Consider the following 23,657-nt stretch of genomic DNA (forward strand, 5'->3'; position numbering starts at 1 on the left):
CTGTTTTTAGCTCTGTGGTGGAAATTCCTGGAATCTAGATATATCCTGGAGCAGTATTCTTAATGTGCATTCGTCTGCTTTTCTAATCTGGTTTTAGCTATGTTTTATTAGTGTTTAAATAATTTTTTAAATTGTGCCAAACTCTGTCAATACTTGAATTTATTCAAGTACTATGATGTTAGACTTTTAAAATATGTTAATATGTTGCTAGTCTTCCTAATTTATATTTTCATTTCTTTTTCTCAAGATACCTGTAGTTCTATTAGTCATTTTATTAGGATTTCATCTTTTGCAACTACTCATCGTTACTGCTGAGTTTTAATAGAAGGGAGCAGAACATTCCGTCATGACTAATACCAAGCCTTCATGATTAATATTGTTATTCTCTTATTACATACCTACGGTCCTCAAAGCAAAAATCCATTAGGGTTTAGAGGGATAGAGTGAAAGATTGAATCACCAGTTACGGCACGACATCCTTCAAATAACTGTCCTTGGTTCCTCCTTTGTCATACAGGTCTATTAATTTTGAAAGCCTGAGCTGCAAAGAAAAGAAACAGTTGAGGAGTGGATTTAATGTGTGTACCATCAAATATGCTTTGTTTGTGACCTTGTTTACATTGATATTTTTACTGTAAATGCTCATGTTTTTCTGCTTCCTTAGGAAGCAAATAGAAACATATTTGTGTTTATTTGTACATGAGTGCACTTTACCCTCCAAAAGACATTTTGAAATATTTCATTCTGCACAGCATCTCCTGGTTGTGGAGCTAAACCTCAATTACACCTAAGTTCAGGGACCCAGTGTTGATCTTTCTGGACATAGCCTCCAAAAGGTAGGAAAATTAAACAGACACAAAACACTTCAACCTAGTGTAGGAAAAATGAGAACTCCTATGGCCATGGAAATCATCTTCTCTGGTCACTTTTAGGATTTCATTTACTCATAAGGACTAGAAAATACTGTTCAACTAGCATCAGTTAGGTTTTCTTTAAACAGGTAACAACCATATGATATAGGCTGGAAGCAAATTTTCACCTCCAAAAGGCAACTTCTGCATTTCTAATGGCTTGATGTGGACCTGAGAGAGCAGTGGGAAGACTAGAGCAGGTGAACTCATTTAAGTAGTCAGGAGGAGTCCCAGCTAGGAGGCGTGCTCAAAGATGTGCAAATGCGCCCACAAGTAGTCTTCTGACTTTCCAGCAGTTAAAGTACCTGATAGAACTCTTCAGAAATGTCATTGTTCTCACTATACTAAAATCAAATGGGTGCCAGGAAAAAGCTTTAAATCCAGGGATTATCTAACACCTATACATATTTTTAGGTCTTTTTTTCTCTACATTGGGTCTTTGTCTTTTGACAGTTTGTTCGGTGGAGGAGGAAGAGGAAAGGACAATGGACTCTTTATAATTTTTCAATAGTATCCAGTGTTGGCCTGTTCCAGCCAGATACATGGAGGTTTCCAGATGGCCCACCCCATACTTCTCAACCACTAGTATGGTACAGTATGGTACTGGTGTTTTGGTATCTGTTTGTCAGAACTGGGCCTATTTCTGGATGGTTTTTTTTTTTTCCTTTTGCCCTGATAGTACTGCTGCTGTTATACAAGTTCAGTTTGGTACTACCTGTTTCTTGTTAGCTGTTTTAAAAGACTGTGGCCAGTAAAACAGCTTGCAGTAGTAAGAGTTTCACAGGTCACAAGAAGAACTTCTGTGCAGGTTTGTTTACTGAGGGAAGGAACTCTTCATTAAAAAATTACAACAGTTATATGATCTCTAGATTAGTTCTCTAGATTAGTTAGCAAGAGTTATCTCCCTGTGCTGATAATACTTTTCTGAGCAGAATGGGAAATAGTCACTCCTCAGGCTGAATTTGCATTGCCAGGATAATGACAAATATCGTTAAATGTGATCTAAAAATGTTCATAGCTCTATTCCACTTCACTTGCCCTTGTCAAGCCAGTAGTGATTGAGAGCATTTAAAAGATTCTGATTGTGCTGACCTGTTTAAAGGAATGTTCAAGGGATTGTTCTACATCAAAAAACTCTCACATGAAAGCATTGGCTTGCCATAGGAAGTAATGCTTTGTAGATGCTTCTAGATTTTCTGAAATGCATTCCCTCCTTATGGTATTCTGATTATGAAGTACTTACATAGTAAATGGATAGACAGGCATGTTTCACAAAATCTCCACCATTTTTCAGATGTCTTGAGGTTTTTTTGACATTTTTTGTTCAGTCATGTTTACATGGGAAATCAAATACAAAACATTCAAAATCCCCTGTGCACTTCAGGTCATGTGTAATTTCTGAATGAGTGATTGCAGAGAAGTCTTGGTGAGAGCTAAAGTTTACCATAATGAGTGCTATCAGATAAAATATTTTGCTTAAATATCCATCACCATGAAAGATTGCAAGTTTTCACAGACTATAAAGCATCTTTCCATCAATCAGTAAGTGAAGTTTTAGGGTAAAGTGCACAACAATGGCAACAACAAATCTGTGAAACAAAGTTTTTGGTTGCTTTTTTTTTACATTTTTTTCAATCAAAACACTGGGAGCTTTGGAAATTGAAAGCTTTAGGACATTTAAATTTTTGATTTTACTTTTACAACTGCAGCTTTTAGTATTCCAGGATCTTTATATCTTAGCAGGATATTGCTATCTAAATGGGGACATGCTTTGTTGAATCAAAACATCTGCATACTATGTTCATTAGATATCATGGAGCTATGTAGCATCAGCGGTGTTTTTCTTATTTTCTGAATTTTTATAGAAAATGAGAGCACAGAGAAAATTATAAAACTAGAATTATTAAGGTTTGAGAGACCTGGACTTTATAGAAGTGAGGCCTGTAGTTCATGCACTCATTTTTAATATTCTTGCATAATAACCTAGCAGCAATGTAATAGAATTATACAAATCATTCTGGCTTTCTTTTATTGTTGATGTTGCAAATTTTGTTTCAGAAAACATATTCACTCTATATAATAGTCTAAAAATTATTGTCTTTATTACACTTTATAGTCTCAAATGGTGATTAACTGCTGGCAAGAATGGATTTCTCTGGTGTTATTGCCTAATCAAGAAAATAAAAATAGGTAAAATAGGGGCTGCAATCAGCTAAGTAGCCTAATCAGTTTTAATTACTATATCAGATTTATGCTTAATTTTGAAAGTTACAAAGGCCTCATGCTATAAACTGATTAAAATTAATTCAGCACTTTTTTGCCATTGTGCTGAAATACAAACTTTTTTACTTCTTTAGAATTATATGCTAATATTTATTTTTCCAAAATATCTATAAATGTTTTCCAGTTACTTAAAATACAGCGTGAGTACCTCCAAATTCAGTTCTGCCTTTAAAAATAATTTTCATCAGTGTCTAACTTTTAAAATGTTAGGGAAATATGATTTCTGAAATTTTCAAATTATAATTGTATTGGATCCCAGTTCAGCAGAATATGTATGTATTTGCCTAAAATTATGAATTTACATATTTTATTGAGTTGAGGACTTTCTTTTTTACAAATGTTTTTAAAAAACAAAGAAATTTTCTCAACTTCAACCAGATGCAGTGCAATTAATCTGGAGCAGAAAAACTGCCACTGCATTAAATGGCATGAAAGTATGTTACAAAAATCACAGAATTCTTATGTGTTTTCTCAGCTGAGAACTTGTCCCACTGAGCACTTTCCCTGAAGTAATAAAATACCTTTCTCAGAGATTAGATCCTGAGCAGCCAAGAAGTTTAGCAGAATTAACTGCTTATATTGATCTAAAACATTACTTCAAATACAAATTTGTCCAGGAATTTTTTTTTGTCATATTGAAGTTGATAACATTCAAAACTGAACAAATAGGAATAGGTTCATAGAGTAATATTTATTCAATTATAGAATTAGAATTTGATTTAGAATTTTTTCTAAATAGAATAGAATATAGAATTAGAATTTGATTTCAAGCTCTTTAGGACCACTTTTTATTCATTTTTCATGAGCATTTATATTCTGGTGCTTGATTAGTGTGACTGTTCATGAAAACTGAATGTTAAGGTCATATTTGCTAACAGCAAATTTTATATTGAATATGTAAATGTGAAATTTGCTCCTAGCTGTGTGTTTGACCCCAGCCTTGCAGTGGGATTAGTGTGAGCAAACTCTTGGTCTGGGAATGATCTTTTTTTTTATCTTTTTTTTTTTCTTTCCCCCAGACGTGTAGCTCTGCATACTCAGTCAAAATGTTCAAGCCATGCAACACTTATATTGTTTTCAGCAATTATAGACATATGTCTGTTTATAAAATGTCTTAAAATTTAAGACTGTACTTCAAAATACTGTGTCAACTGGATGTTTTCCACTCTTCAACCACTAGGAATAGGAACAATAGCTGGCATTTTATACAGTCTGGTAATGTGTATGCATTTTAAATACTATTAATGGGGCCTCCAAAAATTGTAAACATAAAAATTTGTACTTTTTTAGTAGCTGTTTTAGAAATTTCATAGAGAATTCAACCAAAAGGGCACTTTTTTTCCTGGTAAATTTGAATTTCAAGAACAATTTGACTAAAAAGAACAAGAGATTCTTATATATTTATTAGATTATTAAGCAACTCATTGTTTTGTTAATAATTGGGTTAGAAAGCTCAAACAATTCAAGATCATTGCTATAATAAGAAAAAAATTCCATTATGATCAATTATAAAAAGAAAGAAGTCCAAACTCTTTAAATAAATAATTTGACTAGAATTATTTCTTCCTGTTGAAGAAAAATGTCCTCCTGTCCTTCTGTTGAGGAGTACACATCACCTGAAAAATTTCAAGATTTTAATTCCAAGGTATTGTCTAGTTTCTGTCACAGTTTACTTGGAAAAAACATTTCCACTTTTTACTTTGTTTTCATTTTTACCCTTACTTAAAAAAAAATGAAAAAGCAAAACTTCTGTATGAAGCTTTTTTTTTTAGTATAATGTGTTCCAGCAAAAGAAAAATACATGTCCATTTATAAGAGGGTTTGTAATGATCATTATTAGAATTGTAACTGGGTAAGTCCGGCAATCATGCAGATAAATGGAAAATTGTGCTTTATCCTGTAAATATTGATTATTTTTCTTTAGGTAACATGGGTAATGTCTTTAGCCTTTTGCTATAGTTTGTATTTTATGTGACTTTTGTATAGGGAGTGGAGAGTCATCCCTGCTAGGTCATTCTTCTACGGTTTTCCTAGATAATTGCTAAGATGTGGCTTTTTGTTTTTAGCGGTGATAGAAAATGTTTTCTTCAATTCAGCTCATGATTATGTGCTGGATTATGTTGTTTTCTCTTACACTGTTGGATAGGTTTTGTGTTATACACTTTTTTTTTTCTAGAATAGTCATTGCATTATCCTGCATTGTGTGCTGTAAAACTAGCAGGCCATGAGCAAAATCTTAATATTCTACATAAGAGATACTGATATTGTTACCTGTTGTGCTGGTTTTCACATTTCATTAATTAGTAATTTAATGACTGAATCCCTGGCCTCTATACAGTACAATGTTTGTTGTTTGGGCCAGCTTTTATCACCAGAAAGTGTTATTCCCATATAGTGTGTCATTTTTTTGCAGGTTAATAGATGGTAATCAAAAGCTGGCTTAAATAGATGTTGGGGAAATCTGTGATGGGATATTTAGTTGATGTACATTATACCTACCTTTTAAATCTTTTTTTTTTTTTTTTTTTTTTTTGTAGTCCAAGAGAATGTGTTTTACTAAATTGCTCTGTTTTCATTTAAAGATGATTTTATTGATCTCTTACTATCTGAAATGCTTATTACAGAATAGCACCACCAAAGATTGGTTGGTAGCCTACAAATAATTTATAAATTACGTTTCTGGCTTATGCTCAACACTTTATATTATATTGGACTAAAATCCACTAAAATGATACTATTTGTATGAGTAATAAGGATTGATTTCACAAGGGTTTTGTGCAGATATGAGTCAGAAGAATTTCTACATAATATTAAAGAATTAAAATATGGCCTGCTTAAAAGAAAAGGAAAAATCTCTGAATTTTTATGTCATGGATCTTTGAAGGTAAATGTGCAGCCTCTGGAGCCTACTTAAAACGTGTTACAGGTGCTACAGATGTTGACAGATTTTTCTGAATATTCTCCATGACTAATTGGAAGGAAAAAAACCCTCCAAACAACATTGTCAGCATAGACTACCATCATGCTTGCTTTCCAATTTTTATGAAGTCAAAAAACCTTGTATCTTAAATAAGAAATCCTCTGTAGATTGATGGGAAAGCCTATCATTTATCTGGCTGTACACACTGCTGCACACATGATGCTGTGCAAGCCTGTGGAAAGCTGTGCAGGTGTCAGTAGGTGCTGTTGCAACACTGGTGTAAAGGCTTCTCCCATTTTGTGGGAGTTTTGTTTGCTTAAGGGGTTCACACACTTCTCCCAAAGAATCTTTGGTAAACATCTGGTTTTGACAATGTTGGTTATATTGATCCCAAACAAGATCTGGCTTCTGAGTAAATTTCTGAGCTCTGCTGATGAGGAGTTTACTGCCATATATACAGTTGTAATGAAAGTGTGTTGTATGAGAAGATGAAGCATGTAAATCAAACAGGATCACACAGAATCACTAGGTGGGAAGAAACCTTCAAGATCATTGAGTCCAACCCAGCCTTAACACCTCAACTAAACCATGTCACCAAGTGCTACATCCAGTCTTTTTTAAACACATCCAGGGATGGTGATTCCACCACCTCCTGGGCAGACCACTCCAATACTTTATCACCCTTTCTGTAAAAAACCTTTCTCGTAATGTCCAACCTATATTTCCCTTGGCTCAGCTTAAGACTGTATCCTCTCCTTCCGTCAGTTGCTGCCTGGAGAAAGAGACCAACCCTCACCTGACCACAACCACTCTTCAGGGAGTTTCACAGTGCAATAAGGTCACCTCTGAGTCTCCTTTTTTCCAGGCTAAGCACCCCCACCTCCCTCAGTCGTTCCTTACTGGGTTTGTGTTCCAAACTGCTCACCAGCCTCATTGCCCTCCTCTGGATGCACTCAAGCCTCTCAACATCCTTCCCAAACTGAGGGGCCAGAACTGGACACAGCACTCAAGGTGGGGCCTCACCAGTGCCAAGTATAGGGGAAGGATGATCTGCCTGCTTCTGCTGGCCAATATTCCTGATACAGGCTTTAACTATCTTGAATACTTTTAGACAATAAAAACTTTAAGTTTCCTATTTCATATGGAAAAATTGTAAATTATATGCTGTTTAATTCCGACCGCACTGGGAAAAATTTCATTGGTATTTCTGTCATTTTCAGTGTTTTTAAGAGATTTATCTTGTTCCTCTTGGCCAGTTGCTTGGGAAGCCATTACATATCTAATTTGAAAATATGTGTTCATGAATTAGCTTTGACAGAGAGAAAGTGCCCAGCAGCCACATACATAATCACATTTAAAAAGTGGAACATCTGTGAGTGTTTAAAGTGGAGAACTCTGTGAAACTGTGGAACTACAAAGTTCATTTACTGTAGTTGAATAATCCTGGAGAAGTAGAGCCATTCATGGAGTCGATAATGTGAAAACAAAGATAGGCAGTTCAGAGCTCTGGCATGTACTCACTCCAAATAGATACACCAAAAAAAGCTCATAGAGCTTGGAATGTTTGGCTTGAAGTCTTCTAGTTCTTTGGGGATTTTTGGTGTTTTCATAGGTATTTTCTTGTCCTGAATAGCTGCCTATCATGCAGAGCTGAATGGGTATTAAATGCATCTTTGTGTATTTCTTCAATAGACCACAGTCCCACATAAGTAGTAGTCCATAGGTTGAGAATCATTAACAGGGCCCATTGTTTGATATTGGAATGAATATTTGCATTAGAATCAACTGCCAGCTGGGATGATTCAAAGAATATACTGGCAGATCATGGTAAATAATGTATTATAGCTGGGATCTAATTAAGGAGTTGTTAATTTTCGTATTTCAGAATATGGTATGAAAGGACCTGTGATGTCCCATATGACCTATGAGTCATGGCCTCCAGGGTGTGTTCTCAGTTTTGGAAGACAGAATTTTTTAATTCCTTGCATTTCTTAGTTTGTGTATTGGAGTAATGGCCTTCTGATTATTTAATATGAACTGTAATGACCAGTATGTGCATCTTTTAGTGAAACAAAATTCAGAATTAGAGTATATGACTTCAGAATGCAGATTAAGCACTTAATAGCAGTATTTTTATGTGTGATATTATTGATACTAAGATTAAGGGAAGAAAAACAGGAAAATGCTGCAGACTTTCTTGTATTTTTTTTTTTGTTTGCATTGATACCTTTTGCTAAGGCATTGCTATATTACTTTTCAAAACATAAACATGCAGCTAAGCAATAATTAGTTGCAGCATACTACTATTCTGACTGAAAGAGCAATAAACATTTTTGTGTTGGTTGTGGAACATAAAGGCTAAAGAGTTCCAGAAAGCTGCAGACAATTCCAGAAATCTTGTAGACAAACTTGAAAGTGCTCCATTCCACAAGTGTTAGACTTAAAGGTTTGAAATCATATTCTTTTTGTGCATTGAAGAAAGGCTCCTGTCAGTTCTATGTCCTCTGTGTGATCTATATTTGGTCTTCTATTACCTGGTGGATGTTTTTTATTTTGTAGGTTAATTATATTTTCAAGAAATTTCTGTTAAATAATCTCTTTCTCCTGCTCCCTCATTACACTTATTTATATTGCTTGCATCTGATTATTTTAGTCATTACTGTGAAGGAAATTCTTTACAGGTCTCTCAGTGTTAGCTAGTATAAGTGGCCTGCTTGGCATGTAGTCTTGAAAGATGATGAAATCTATTTTTAAAGAAGGATCACTTAGTTTTCTGCTAATGCTTTATACAACAAAGTCAAGGTTGCATGTTCTGGTACTTCTCTGACTAAAGCCCATGAGCCTGTGAAAATAGGTGGAGCAAGGATCAATGAAGGAAGCCTGAATATATCTATAAGATGACTTGTATGATGCTGTACATCTGAGAAACAGCCTAATGGTCTAGCTAAAACACGTGCTGTCACCTGGGATCAAGAGTAATTTTCCTTCAAAGTGGCCAGTCTGATGGGACAGGTCAAAAAGCATCAAACCCTGAATCTCTGTGTATGTTACTCTGAAATGATCTTTTGTGTAGTGCCTTAGTAGCTGGAGCATTCTCTAAGCAAGCGCTGCTTCAATTCCATTGCTGTGTCATCTTGCAGGTCCATAAACCTCTATCTGCACTTTTCAGAATAACTCTTTAGTGGTGGGCACTGGAGGGTGTCTTTGCTGTAAATTCCTATCTTACTGCATCCCTCTGCACTTTTTCAAAACAGTGCTAGCAGCAGGATACAAGGAGAAGAGAGCTCAGAATAGAAGGGCATGTCTTCCTGTGTTCTTGGGGAGTGCACCCCTCTGCCCTGCAGTTCCTGTCCCCTTGTTTGAGATAGCCCCCAGCTCTAGTGTGCAGCCCTTGGGGTTGTGTCTAAATATCTAACGTTTTTTGGAGCCAGACAGCAAACATTTAAAATGTGAGTGTCAAAATATATTCTGAAGTATGCTTTTAGTTGTGCAGTCTGAATAGGAACTTCTGTCATAAAATTGTGTTCTGTATACAGCCGTATACACCGTACACAATTTGCTCTGTATATTGGAAAGAGAAATTTTCTGAAGGGAAAAAGCTTTGATATCTCTTGCTATTACATTTCTTGATTAATTCCATTTATTGGCAAATACTGTGATGAATATTAGGTCATAGGAATTAAAAACTCACTTTGCATTGATATGTTCCTAATAATTCCGTATTAACTACATGGTGCTTTTACTAAATAAAGCAGTAGATTTTTAAAATAAACACAAACTCAAGACAGTTGTGTGCATGAAGCCTTGTAGGTTTGGCCTCTGTGTGATTGTGTTAAAATATGTGTTTTGTTTTCTGCTGATGGACCTGATGCTTGGGCATTGTCTAATTGTAGAGTGGCTAGAAAGGTGTCTTCTACCTTTTCTTTTTTTTCTGTTTTTCCAATCTGTATAGTTCAAGATATTCACCAATAAATTGAATTTTTCTTTAAAAAATGAAGAGTGAAAAAGGGTTTGTAAAATTTAAAGGCAGTATCATTGTAGACATTATTAAAAATTTGGATTAATGTTGTTAATATGTAGATATTTTCTTCAGTAATATCACACATCACCATAAAATTTACTTTTTCAAATAGCCCCCTTAGAGTCATTACAGTAATTGCATAAAAATAGTGTTTCTGGAGTGGCAGAGACTGACTCTTTTCTCTTTTAATGTCATTATTTCACACAGCTACTGGCTCTGACATGCACAACTAGGATTTTTACCTATCTCACTTCATTCATGAACACCCTAACTTTATATAGGGCTATTTGTGGTAGAAGTAAATTAATTCTTGGTCCCACTGGTAGTAAGGTTATACTTTGCATAATGAAGTTTATTGACAATATTTAATGTTTCTGTTTTTGCAGTTCTTTCCACATTAACTCATTCTGAATTAAAAATATATAATATGATTTTTAAAACAGAAGCAGGAATGTAATATATATAGCCATAACGTTGATGAGGAGATGTTAAGATTTTTAAGTGTCATGGCTTTTTCCTGTTACAGGGATGATTTCATTGGATGCTGTGCACCAACAAATGAATAGCTGGTATTACTCACTAGCTGAAAGAAAAACATAAAGCTCAAAAAAGTAGTGACAGCAGTACTAAATATCTTTTCATCATTTAATCCATACAACTTCTATATCAACATATTAAGTGCTACTATTAGTCATTTTTAACTAGAAAAATTAAAACTTGACATAGGTATATTCATATGCCTAAAATTTAAGGCTTCATAGAATATCTCAAAAATATTAATAAAAAATCTATCTTGACTAGTCTTGAATAGGCTATCTTGAATAGTCTATATAGCCTCTGAAAATAAAACAGATCATTGCCTTTCAATGACACAAAAATAAGCAAATATTTTTAAAGGTGTCTGGTTATGCATTTTCTTCAATTTAGGATGCATTGCTTTAGAAATTGCCAGATCTCTTCTGAAGGGAGTTTCTCCATGGCATGCAATGAGAATATATAACCTAGTGGGACATTGAGAAGGTTAGGTCTACTGCTGAGTTAAATTTTTGTCATACAAATATTCCCTGAATTTAGCAGTGGGAGTTTTTCTCACTTTTTTCAAACACTTCATATATGATAAAAATCATCTTGGGAGGTTGCTGCATAGTTGATTTGAAATTTTTGAAAACATGTTTTTATATTTAATCAAAATTAGTATTCCATCAAAAATAAGTTTCTTGTTCACTTTGTATAGGTTGGGTCCAGTTGCATGTTTTCATATACTAGGGAAAATCATAGGATCATAGAATACGCTGAGTTGGAAGGGACCCATTAAGAACATCAAGTCCAACTCCTGTGCAAGACAACCTAAGAATCATGCCGTGTGCACAGGGTGTTGTCCAAACACTTCTTGAACTCTGTCAGCCTTGGTGCTATGACCACTTCCCTAGGGAAGCTGTTCCAGTGAACAGCTGGAACTGACTCAGTTTCATGCTGTTTCCTCGAGTCTTGTCACTGGTGCTGGGAATTAAGAGATCGGTACCTGCTCCTCCTCTTCCTGTCCTGAGGGTGTTGAAGAGCACAGTGAGCTCTCCCCTCAGTCTCCTCGCTTTCAGGCTGAACATACCAAGTGACCTCATAAAGTTTCACCTCCAGACCCATCACCATCCTCATGGCTCTCATTTAGGCACTCTCTAATAGCTTGATGTCATTTTTATATTGTGGTTCCCTACACTTCCCCCAGCACTGAAGGTGAGGTTGCCCCAGAGCAGGACAATCCCTTCCCTTGCCCAGCTGGAGATGTTTTTCCCAGGAGACATGGGTGGCCCTTGTGGCTGCCAGGGCACTGTTGACTCATATTCCTCTTGCCATCAACCAGGATGGCAAAAGGTTTTAAATATTTTTATAATATGCAAATTTAAAGGTGGCTTCTTTATTAGCCGTAATAAACTGAAAATCTCTTTACTTATATAGCTATGTTTCAGTAATATTGAATTTTGTTGACCACTTATACACAGTGGGAATGAGGCCCTAATTTAAATTCAGTACTGATACAGACTATTATTTGTGGCTCACATTATCTTTAGTAATTTGATTTTTCATTTCATATGTAAATTAAAGACAAAGAATGTAAAATAACAGTAAAGCTTTCAACTGAAAGCTAGAAAAAGACAATAAAGTAATTAAAATGCTCATTTTATTCACCTAACTTTATTTCCCAGAATGGCATTGTTCATGACTAGAAAGTAAGCAAAATGTAATCGATAACTCATCTGCTCTTTGTTGTAATCATTACTTAGTAGTTTTCTCTTTTAATCTTTTATCTCTCTTTAGTCTTTAATTCTGCATGTCAAAATCTAGTAACTTTCTGGATTATATGCTTCATACACTCCAAAATACATTTCACTGAATAAGTATTGCTGATTTTAACTGGAATGTGTTCCAGCTTGAAGTTTTCATCCTATGAGATAAAGAGGTTTGAGGGAGAGAGAGGTAAGAGAAAAAGTCACAGTAGGCTACTTATGGCCTCTTACAGGCTTTACAAAGCAATATATTATCAAGTGAATCATGTAGACTCTTGAAGAATGATTTAGGGCTGTTATTCTCTCAGCTTCTTTCACAGATGATATCCACTTATTCCTATCTTAAAAGGTGACTTTATAAATTAAAGTTAGTAATGCTGTAACTTCTTCACTTTTTTATTCTCTGTTCCTGAGTAAAAAGAAATACCTTTTTTTAACAGCAGAGAGAGTAGCTGTATTTTCCTGCACTTTGTCTATCCACATCTGTCGAAACAATACAGTGTACATACCTGTAAGTTTCTGCTTTGGTTCTGACCACTCTAAACTGTGTGACTGCTACATGGGAGAGGAAAAGAATTAATTTTCTCTGGAGGCTGAGGATATAGGATGGTATCTTTTGTTGAATTCAGGACTTCAGAGTCTTTGTGTACTTTTCTGCACATTACAAGCCATCTTTCTAAGAAGCAATTGCTGCTTACAAATTTTAAGATAGAAAATGCATCAGAACTGGGAACAGCTCATAAAAGAGACTCATGTTTGAGCCTAAATGATGCTATGATTCTGCATTACAGATGACTTTTTTTGGATGCAGTGTAAGTTCTTAAATCTGTTGTGATGTTTGTGTTTATTTGCACGCATACTTATAAATAATACTAAACTGCAAAATGTGCATTGGCAACCACTGTGCTATTTTAAACAATAAAGACCCTAAAATTTCAGTTATTGAATCAAATGTTCTGTCATCATATTGTTAGTCCTCTGTGGCAACCAGCATGGAGTAGGCAATATTGAGTTTGAAGGCAAAGTTGACATTTTTTCCTGAAGAATTACTTTAAGTTTGCAGCATAATGCAGTGATTGCATGTGAAAGCATTCCAATGTATAGTTATACACTTCCATGTGAATAAATCTGTTGAGTATGTTATTGACAAGCATAATTAAAGAATAGCAGTGCTTCATGAATTATTTACAAGGCTTTCTCACAAGCAGCAGCATGACAGAAGGGTTACCTATGTGTTATCCAGCTACACAGGAGAAAGGAGGAGATATGTTCTAGTTTAAAATGATTGCCTAATGTCTCACTGTGTAGCAGCTCTCAGCTGCCTGTGAGCTGGCTCTTCACAGTATGAGCACAGTCACTCAGAGAGACACGACATTCTGTCATTGTACACCCAAATTAAATCAGCCCCTGAAGAATTTTGAAGTTATAGAGCCAGAATCGGAAATGGGTGTTCTCTGAAACAGATCTGGTTCTTCTTGGCTCTCATAAACCAATTTAGATGTTCCTCCTCAGCTATTTAATGCAGCATTTGGTTTAGTTGCTTTTGTGCCTCCTTTCTGCTACTCATGGGAGGTGGCTGGAGTCCCTCACTCTGCTGTATGTTTGGGGTGTCTACAGCTGTACCCCACAAAAGCTAAAGATGAACAGAAGCTGAAAGGGTAACTAGTGGGAGAGTACAGGAAGGCTAAAAGTATTCCCAGCTGGATAGGTGCTTTATGCATTCTATGTCCAAAATGCAAGCTGCCCTTTGGCAAAACCTAAGCTTGTGCTTATCTAAAATTTAAGGCTTAAAATAGGTTCTTTTCCTCTGTGTCTGTGATGGAGATTAGGTCTCTCATCCATGCTGGAGCGCCTCAGCTAAATTTAACTCTGAGTGTTGGAAAGACTTGCTCATAGTATTATGGTACAGCTGTGGAAACTACTGCTGTTGTTTTGGTTGAGGGGTGACAAGACAAGAGAAAATATATATGCAAAGAGAAAATATGTAATATTTTTTTTAAATAAATACATGCTAGGAGGAATGATTCCAGACCTGAAAAAAGAAGTTACATAGCTGAATATTTTCAAGGAGAAAGGCTGAAACAGCACAGGTCAAAGCCAGTGCTAATACAGAAGGGTAATGCCCCCCTCACCCCATTAACTGTATGTGTGGCTAGAAACACAATAGACAAGCACATAGCAAGCTTTATGTCTTGCTTTCTTCTCAAACAAATGTAATTGCAATATACTGCTAAGCAGTGAGATTCTGGTGTTGGAAAGCTGTGTGATCTTGCTTATGTTTGCTTATGCATTTTGATAATAAATTTATTTCAAGGTGTCTGCCTTTATTTCTTTTCCAGGTACAGGTCCTTCGCAATGCAGGGGAAGAAGTGACCCTAACTGTGTCCTTTCTGAAAAGAGCACCTGCTTTTCTCAAACTGCCACTGAATGAAGATTGTGCATGTAAGCCTTTATTACATGACCAAAGGACCCTCAATTCAATGCCTGTGAACACATATAGCTTCTGAAACTTCCGTGCATTGGGGATTATTGACAGCAGCTTTTTACAATCAGCATTAGTGTCTAAATATGAGTTGCTCCTATTGCCAGGGCTTGTATTAACACTGAACTCAAGAAAAAAAGTGCTATCTATGGTAGAAAAACAGATAACCAGGCATTTGGCTGGTGTGAATCACTAAAGTTGCAGGTAAAACAGCTGAATTTCATTAGTTTGCAATAGCTCACATCCTGGTGCAGAGTATTTAAAAGCAATTTTTCAGGCAGCATCAGCTAGTATTTTAGTCCCAGGGAGTTTTTTCTTGTAAATGTGAAAATGAGATTGTGTGTATATATTTAGAGGACTTAGCTATTTAAAATTCAGAGGCTTTGGTGTAGATGTCTGTCTACCTAAGAATAAATTACTCTGGAATGATAAGTATTTTGTTTTAGTCCAAACTGAGTTTTAGTGAACTAGCCCCATGAGAGTCATATGGAGACAGCTGTCTTCCTTTAATTATATTAAATTGTAAGTGTGGATGCATAATTATAGACAATTGCAGCATATCTAACCATATTTATATATCAGCCTGTGCCTTTTGCCATCTCTGCTTTCCTTCTGCTTTTTGCTCCCTAAGAGAGTAAATTAAATAGCTCAAGTTTAAAGCAACAAAACAATAAATATTTGATTTCAATACTTATAGCCGTTGATTTTAAGTTAGTAGGAATTAAATAATCTAAATAATGAAATAGCATTTTATACAAACATTTGTTGGCATATTGTCTTTTTCTTTTACCTATGTATGAAATTTATATGAAAGAGGAAAAAAAATTGGAACAGAGTATTCTTAAATAAAAATGTATCCCAGTATTTCTCACTTTTATAAAAGGCTGTGGTACCACAGAGTAGCCTGAGTGATGCACAGGAGAGTGCATTTGCATGGGTCCTGTCATTTCACTTTTGAGGAGTAGCACTGTAATTTCCTAAACTATTACAAGAACATTTAGAACTGTAAACTCCACTGAGAGTAACAAAATGGTTATCTGACAAGTTCCTTCGAGTAAACCTGAGAGAGGAGGTAAACACTTCCCTTTTATTGTAAAATTTGAAAGAAATGTTGTGGGATTTTTCTTTCTTACCAAGCAGAAACTAACTTTTTTTTAATCAAAGCATTAGGAAAAGTTTTTTTGAGCCTCCATTTAGCTTACAATGGCAATCCACTCAAGCCAGAAAACAGATAGTGGCTAAATGGAGAAAGTAAATGAGTGTTTATATATGATAGAAGTTTTATGGGTTTGGGGAGAATGGATACATACATATATACACAAATTTGAATTATGTCATCATAGATTAATGAAGAATTTTCTTGTGAATTTGTATTTGTATTAGGTGCCCCCAGTGACCAAAGCAGTGGCACATCCTCTCCCCTATGTGACAGTGGTTTGCATCTCAACTACCACCCCAACAACACGGTAAGAGCTTGAATCTCCTTGATGGAATTGCACAGAAGAATAATTATAGTATAATAGCTAAGTGGAAGTACTAATAAAGGACATGAACAGGGAAGAGCTCTAGCTAACTCTGGAGACAGACAGTTCTGTACAGGGAAGAAAGAGTAGCCAGAAATTATGGCTGGGAATTAAAATGTGACAAATATTACAGCTGAGATTGTGCCTTGATGCAAGTGATTACTGTTTACTTGGGCAATAGGGATTTTGCAAAAGTTTTTCCTTCTATAATTTTTTCTCTGCATAGGAATTAAAGTTCTTAAAATGAGAATATATCTATTTATAAAAAGGAAGAAAAAAATTCGAGAATATTTTCCATTACTTGTATTGCATGCATTATCTAAAGCTTTTGACAGAAGATGATTAGGTGCATGGTTTTGCTTATTTTTAACGTGAGAGTGTTTTACTTCTGGTAATGTGTACTTAAAATCTTACCTGAAGTGGAATAACATTATGAAACAGAGTGTCTGTGGGATAAAATGCTACAGGTAGCTGATCAGATATTTACTAAGAAACCTTTGAAGTGCAACAAGGGACTTTAAAAATTTTTCTTAGACAGAAAATGCAAAATTTTCTTTATTTTATATAGTTCTAAAGGTTTGTTTGCTCAGTATTTGGCTTTTTGTATATATATTTATATATAGGTAGATGAAAATAGAAAAATAAAACAGTATAGATCATAATTAAAAAAAATATTTGAAAACCTGAAACATAAGCCATACTGAGCCGCCATTTCTAGTTTCCATCCTGTTTTATGGTGCTTTCATATTTTCTATTAAAGGTTTTAAATAGCAGCCCACAGATTTAGATATCAATACCACAGATTTAAACAGAATTGTAATCTGGAAAACTCTTGAGAATTTTCCACGTTTTAGGAGGTGGAACTTATAAATTGATAACATCAATAAAATTGATATCAAATAACAATGAAAATATATGTAACTTGTGCAGTAACAACAGAAGCAGTCTTGTCGAAGGAGTCTATATAGGTATGTGTGTCTGTATGTAAGAAGGCTATGGCAGTAGATCCTAAGCTGATTTTTTCAACTAGCTGCTACAATTCTAATTTTGTTTTTATGATAAAAAACCTGCTTTCATTTGTGAATTCTTTTTTTCCAGGTGTCAAAACTGATCTAGATGAGCTGTAGTTTCTGTTTGAACTGACAATAATTTAATGAAACCAAGTGTTTTTCTTTCAGTTTAAATAATATAATCTGGTATCATGGGCCTATAATTCACCCTAAATTAAATTTTCAAGTGAAGACCAAGATGTGGTTCTGACATGTCCCTTTGTCATGGGAACAGAATTCTTCATAAAACCAAACCTCTGTATGAATTCCTAAGTTATGTACAACTCTTATGCCACAGCTCTTCATTTTTCTCAGAATATTTTCTAGAAGGAATTATGTCAGCTGGATAAACATGACTGGTGAGCAGCTGGCTCATGGTTGGACACAAAGAGTTATAGTAAACAGAGTGAATTTAGTTGACTGGTCACTAGTGTGGTTCTGCTGTGTCTTAGGCCCAGTGCTCATCAACGTTTTGATCAGTGACTTGGGTTCAGGACTCAAAGGGAAACTAAATAAGTAAGTTGGCGGATAGTATAAAAATTTGGAGGAACTTTTGATCCCCTCAAAAGCAGAGAGGCTTTACAGAGAGACCTTGGCAAATCCGTGGGGTGAGCAGCCACCAATCTTATGAATTTTAACAAGGGCAAGAGCTGGAATCTGCCCGTGGGAGGGGCAGCCTCTGACCATAGAGACAGGCTGGGGAAGGAGAAGCTGCTAAGCAGTGTCACAGAAAGGGACCTGGGGGTCCTGGTTGATGGCAAAGTGAACATGAGCCAGCAGTGCCCTGGCAGCCAGGAGGGTCAACCCTGTTCTGCAGGCATCAGGCACAGCATGGCCACCCAGGCAGGGGAGAGGATTGTCTTGCTCTCCTCTGCTCTGGGACTGCTTCACCTCGAGTGCTGGAGGCAGTGTTGCATGCCATAGTATAAAACAGATACAAAGATGTTAGAGAGCTCCAAAGGAGGTCAAGGAAGATGGTGAAGGATCTGGAGGAGAAGCTGCATGAGAGAAGACTGAGGGAGACCTCATTGCAGTTAAAACTTCCTTGTGAGGGGAAGAAGAGAGGCAGACACTGATCTCTTCTTTTGCGTGAACAGTGATAGGACCCAAGGGAATGTTAAATCTGTGAGGTTGTGGTTGGATATTAGAAAAAGGTTCTTTGCTTAGAGGATAGGAAACTGGAACAGGTAGATCATTACAGCATCAGCCTCACAAAGGGCAAGAAGAGTTTGAAAAAACTCAGAAACACTGTGAGATTGTTGGGGATGTCTTGTGCAGGGACAAGAGTTGGACTTGATGATCCTTGTGGGTCCTGTCCAACCAAGACATTCCAAGATTCTGTGATGTACAGCCACAGTCTTGTTTCTTAATTTATAGTCTTTTTAATTCATTTGAAGGAGGCTTTTAACTCAGACCTTGGAGTAGACAGGACTTTGGTCTTTTGTCAACAGCTTACAGAGTTATGCAGTCTAAAGGTAGGGTAACATTTTTGTTGTAGCCATATCTAGGCCTACTGTTTGTACCTGAGCTTTTACTGCATTTCATCTTTTCCCTAAGTTTAATCACAGGTGAAGAAAGGTTCTCAGAATCAGAGAAAAACCTGAAAAATTCAGGATGTTCAAAACAACATCCTAGCGTAGTCTTCATACCAATAATTTATTTATTTTTATTGAATCTGTGGAATTTCTTACCAGAAATTCAATATTTTAAAGAATTGAACTACCTATGAAAAGATTGCTGCTCAGCTAGCATGATATTTATTGTGATATTTTGTTTCATATACAAATAAAGATGAATATATATGCAAAAGTAAAGTTCAAATTGGTAAAGCTTGATAATTCCATAGATCTTACACAGAATGCCAGTCTAAAAAAATAGACAATTTACTTAATTTTGGTAATATTCATACTATAGAAGAAACCAGTAATTAAAAAGAATGTAAATCAGCAGGTTTAATTTTACTGATATGTTGATATACTTGTTACTTGGGAGAAGAGGCCAACCCTCAGCTGGCTACAGCCTCATTTCAGGTGGTTGTGGAGAGTGATAAGGTCTCCCTGAGCCTTCCTTTCTCCAGGCTGAACAACCTCAGCCCCCACAGCTGCTCCTCACAGGACTGTGCTCCAGACCCTTTTCCAGCCATGCTGCCCGTTTCTGGACACGCTGCAGCACCTCAGTGTCCTTGTTGCATTGAGGGGCTCAGAATTGAATGCAAGGTGTGGCCTCAGCAGTGCCAAAATCAAATACAAGGGGACAATGATTGCCCTGGTCCTGCTGGCCCCACTATTTCTGATCAGGCCAGGATACCCTTGGCCTTCTTGGCCCCCTGGGCACACAGTGGCTCATGTTCAGCTCCTGTTTAGCAGCACCCCCAGGTTCTTTCTCATCGTGCAGGTTTCTAGTCACTCTGCCCCCAGCCTGTAGCGCTGCCTGGGGTTGTTGTGACAAAAGTGCAGGACCTGGAACTTTGTCTTGTGAATCTCATACATTTGACCTCAGTCTATTGATTCAGTCTGTCCAGATCCCCCTGCAGAGCCTTCTTCCCATCCAGCAGATCAGCACTCCTCTCCAACTTTATGTCAGCTGTGAGCTTATGGTGCACTTCATCCCCTCTTCCAGATCATCAATATTAAATTATTAAGCAGTGCTGGCCCCAACACTGAGCCCTAGACAACATCAGTCATGACTGTCCACCAGCTGGGTGTATCTCCACTCACCACCACTTCCTCTCTGGTTAGCCAGGACTGCTGGTAAATGATGGAAAGTGAGCACTTGTGCCAGCTCCCTCACTATCCCTCAGTGTATCCCACCTGGCCACATGGACCTGTGTGTGCCTAACTGCTGCAGCAGATCACTGACCTTTCCCCTTGGATTATGGTGGCTTCAGTCTGCTCCCTATCCCTGCCTCCCAGCTCAGAGGTTTGCTACCAGGCAAATAACTGGTCTTACTATTAAAGATTGTGGTAAAGAAAGCATTAAATACCTCAGCCTTTTCCTCATCCTTTGTTGCTGTGAGAAGGCCCTTTGAAGAATTGTGCTCTCTCAGAAAAATAACATCATCGTTAGCACTATTTATAAAGCATTTTATAAAGAAAGAGGTCTTGTTTTTTAAGAAACAGATGTTGATAATTTAACTTTCTGTAAGCATTTCTCATGCAAATCTATATTCCTTAAAAATAATGGTCAAATTAGACTCTAGATATTTAAATGCTCATTCTTTGTAGATGTGATCATAAGCATGATAAAGTTCAGTTTTCATATAACCAATGTCTTCTTTAAGTAGGTAAAATTAAAATATTCATAACTTCAGCATGTAGTTGTGACAATTTTGACAATATTCATCACATGTTAAATCCGTTCCAAATTACCATGTTTTGAGGTGATATCATAAGATATGTATGTAAATATGTACAGAGCCACAGGAAACTACTGAATTATGGTTGTGTTGTAAATAATTTAGAGGTCCTATTCAGAATCTTTCCAGTGCTACTAAAACTAGTGACAATTGATTTGGGAAAATAGAACACTGCCAAATTAAATATAAGTCTTTGAAGTCTGTGTCATTCTTTCCAAATCTGCTGAGCACTTACAATGAAGTTCAAAACTGAGAAGAACCTTTTAATGTTTTTCAGGATACGTTATCATGTTCGTCATGGCCAGCATCCCCTGGCCTTAGGTGGGAGAAGAGGTGGTGTGATCTCCGATTAATTCCGCTTCTTCATTCACGATTTTCCCAGTACCTTCCAGGATCAGATTTGTGCAGGTAAAAAAGTTCTGAAGGCTGAAACTTGACTTCTTGGTTGACAGATGCATGCCCTAGGGAGTTGCCTTGCTGGAGAAGATGCAATATTACTTGGCAGCTGACAGATACATGAAATATAGGGGCTTTCATAAAGGTCTTTTTAGGTCCACACTGGCTCATGTTCTCCTCTGACATCAACTGGGAGCTGGTATGTGAGGAGATGATGGGTGATCTTTCTACTTGCATCTAGTGCTCAGCTCCTTTTGCAGTTTGAGATGAAACATCTCAAACTGCATCTCATCATATTTAATAGCTGCTAATGCTCCTGTCCTCAAAAGCTTCTTTGTTTTGTTTCTATATCTTTGATTTTTGCAATGCATTATGGCATTGAGCTCTGCAATTTGATTATATTTTTAAAATGTATTTCCTTCTGTTTGTTTTAAATACATCATCTGATACCTACATTGGGTGAAATAATCTTGTTTGAGAGCAGCAAGGGCTGACTGCCCCATGAGGAGGATAAGCTGAGAGAGAGGGTGGCAGTGAGGCTGGACAAGGCATTGTCCATGCAGAAAATTATCCTACCCCACTGCTCCCCATGAAGGAACAGAGAAGGCTTAGGGGCAGTCTTCAGAGGAGTCCATCATGGTCAGGTGGGGCTCAGTTTAGGCTGGGAAGTCAGCCTAAAGGTCCATATCAGTGGGATACATGTCCAGGCACAGGAGTAGCAGCAACCATACTCAGGTGAGAACCATGAGCAAGAGCCTGAGCTGATAAACATCTTCTGGTTCTTGTACTTCTTTGCTTTATGTTTATAGCTACAGTCTGGACTTGTTTGTTTGTTTGTTTCCACATACCTAAGGTTATTTTTTCCATGTTTTACTTTTCGTGTGTAAACATTTAATTTCATTGTCACAATCACTGGGATAGCTGTCCAAAGCTCATCGTCAGCTATGTGATAGGATGACCATGGCTGGATGCCAAGTATCAGCCTAGCTTCTCTATCACTCCCCTCCTCAACAGGATGGAGGGAAGAAAATAAGATCAAAATATTCTGGTGAGTCAAGATAAAGGCAGTTTAATAAAGCAAAAGCAAAAGCCACACATGGAAGAAAAAACCCAACATATTTGTTCTCTATTTCCCATCAGCAGGTGATGTTCAGTCACTTCCTGGGAAGCAGTGTTTTGGTACATGTAGTAGTTGCTCTGGAAAACAAGTGACACAACTAGTTAATGCCCCCCTCTCCTCTTCCTTTCTCCTAGCTTTCACTGCTGAGGAGATGTCATATGGTAAAAAATATCCCTTTGATCAGTTTGGGTCAGCTGTCCTGGCTATTTCCCCTCCCAAGGTTTTGTTTCCCCAGCCTGCTGGTGAGGAGGGAATGTTGGAACAGCAGCTCTGATGCTGTGCCAGTACTGCTTAGGGGTAGCCAAAACAATGTTTTGCAATCAATATCTTTCTACCTACCCAGACAAAACACCAAGAGGTCTGCTGTGGGAAAATAAAATTCATTTCAGAAAGACCCAATACAGACCTAGAACTTGACGTTGTTTAATTTAATATTGTAATTTAATATTATCCTAAGAAATCAGAAGAAATTAGGAGAGATGACAAAAATATTCTGTAATGATTACTGTTTTGTAAAACAATAAACTAGAGTACTTACAGAGAACTAAAGAGTTCTTTAGAGAACTAAAGTAGTTACAAAGCCCAACAAGGCAAGTATATAAGATCATACTTGTTAAAAGTTTTAAGCATCTAGCTATTGTATGGATTCATTTATCATCTGTATGTATAAGAATGAAGTTCTCACACTGAAATACTTCTGTGAGCTCTAGTATGTAAAGACATTATCTGTAGGAAAGCTGTGTACAGGTAGAGAGCAGGTTACTCCATAATTTCTTCTTCTAATGAAGCTCCTAGGAGTGGGTTTATGAAACCCCCAGAAACTGGGGGAAGAGAAGTCTTCTTCAATCTAGGATTTTTGTGAGGTTAATTTTACTGTTTCCTACTGGTGCTCAGTAAACATTTGAAAGTTGCACAAAAGCTGTCCACTGCCTCAGTTGGTTCTTAGGGCTATTGTTTCTTAGAATTATGCTGCCTAGGTCTGTCAGCCATTTCTCTTATTCACAGAGCTGAAATTAATGCAGGTTAGGCAGTAGCTGTTGTAGATCACTGTGGAGCTAAAGCCAGCCTGCAGCTTTTGACCAGTAATAGCAGGGTCATATTTACTTGGCTGCATGAACCTTGGTCTGTTGAGGAACAGTGGCTGGCCCAGGGAGGCAAGGTGGAAACCAAAGGCTACAAAGGCTTCCTGGCTGGACTGAACTGGAGCAGGATCAAGTCACCAGAGAGGCAGGAGGTGTTTTACTAAATTCTGTTAAAGCCTTCAGCTCCATATTTAACAGGGAAGCATAAAGCACCCAAAACCATAGCGGCTGAA

At 36.8% G+C, this 23,657-nt stretch overlaps 1 protein-coding gene across 3 annotated transcripts in view; it reads left to right on the top strand.

The window, feature by feature from the left end:
* Positions 1 to 23,657, top strand: part of SNTG1 (syntrophin gamma 1) — a 316,227-nt gene that overhangs the window by 193,731 nt on the left and 98,839 nt on the right. For all 3 annotated transcript variants that reach the window (XM_018910030.3, XM_050971479.1, XM_050971480.1), the window contains 3 exons: positions 14,757 to 14,859; positions 16,283 to 16,365; positions 21,104 to 21,234. In XM_018910030.3, the coding sequence (XP_018765575.2) occupies positions 14,757 to 14,859; positions 16,283 to 16,365; positions 21,104 to 21,234 (317 nt within the window). The remainder of the gene's footprint in view (positions 1 to 14,756; positions 14,860 to 16,282; positions 16,366 to 21,103; positions 21,235 to 23,657) is intronic.

This window comes from Serinus canaria, chromosome 2 (assembly GCF_022539315.1).
Source record: "Serinus canaria isolate serCan28SL12 chromosome 2, serCan2020, whole genome shotgun sequence".
NCBI classification, from domain to species: Eukaryota; Metazoa; Chordata; class Aves; order Passeriformes; family Fringillidae; genus Serinus; species Serinus canaria.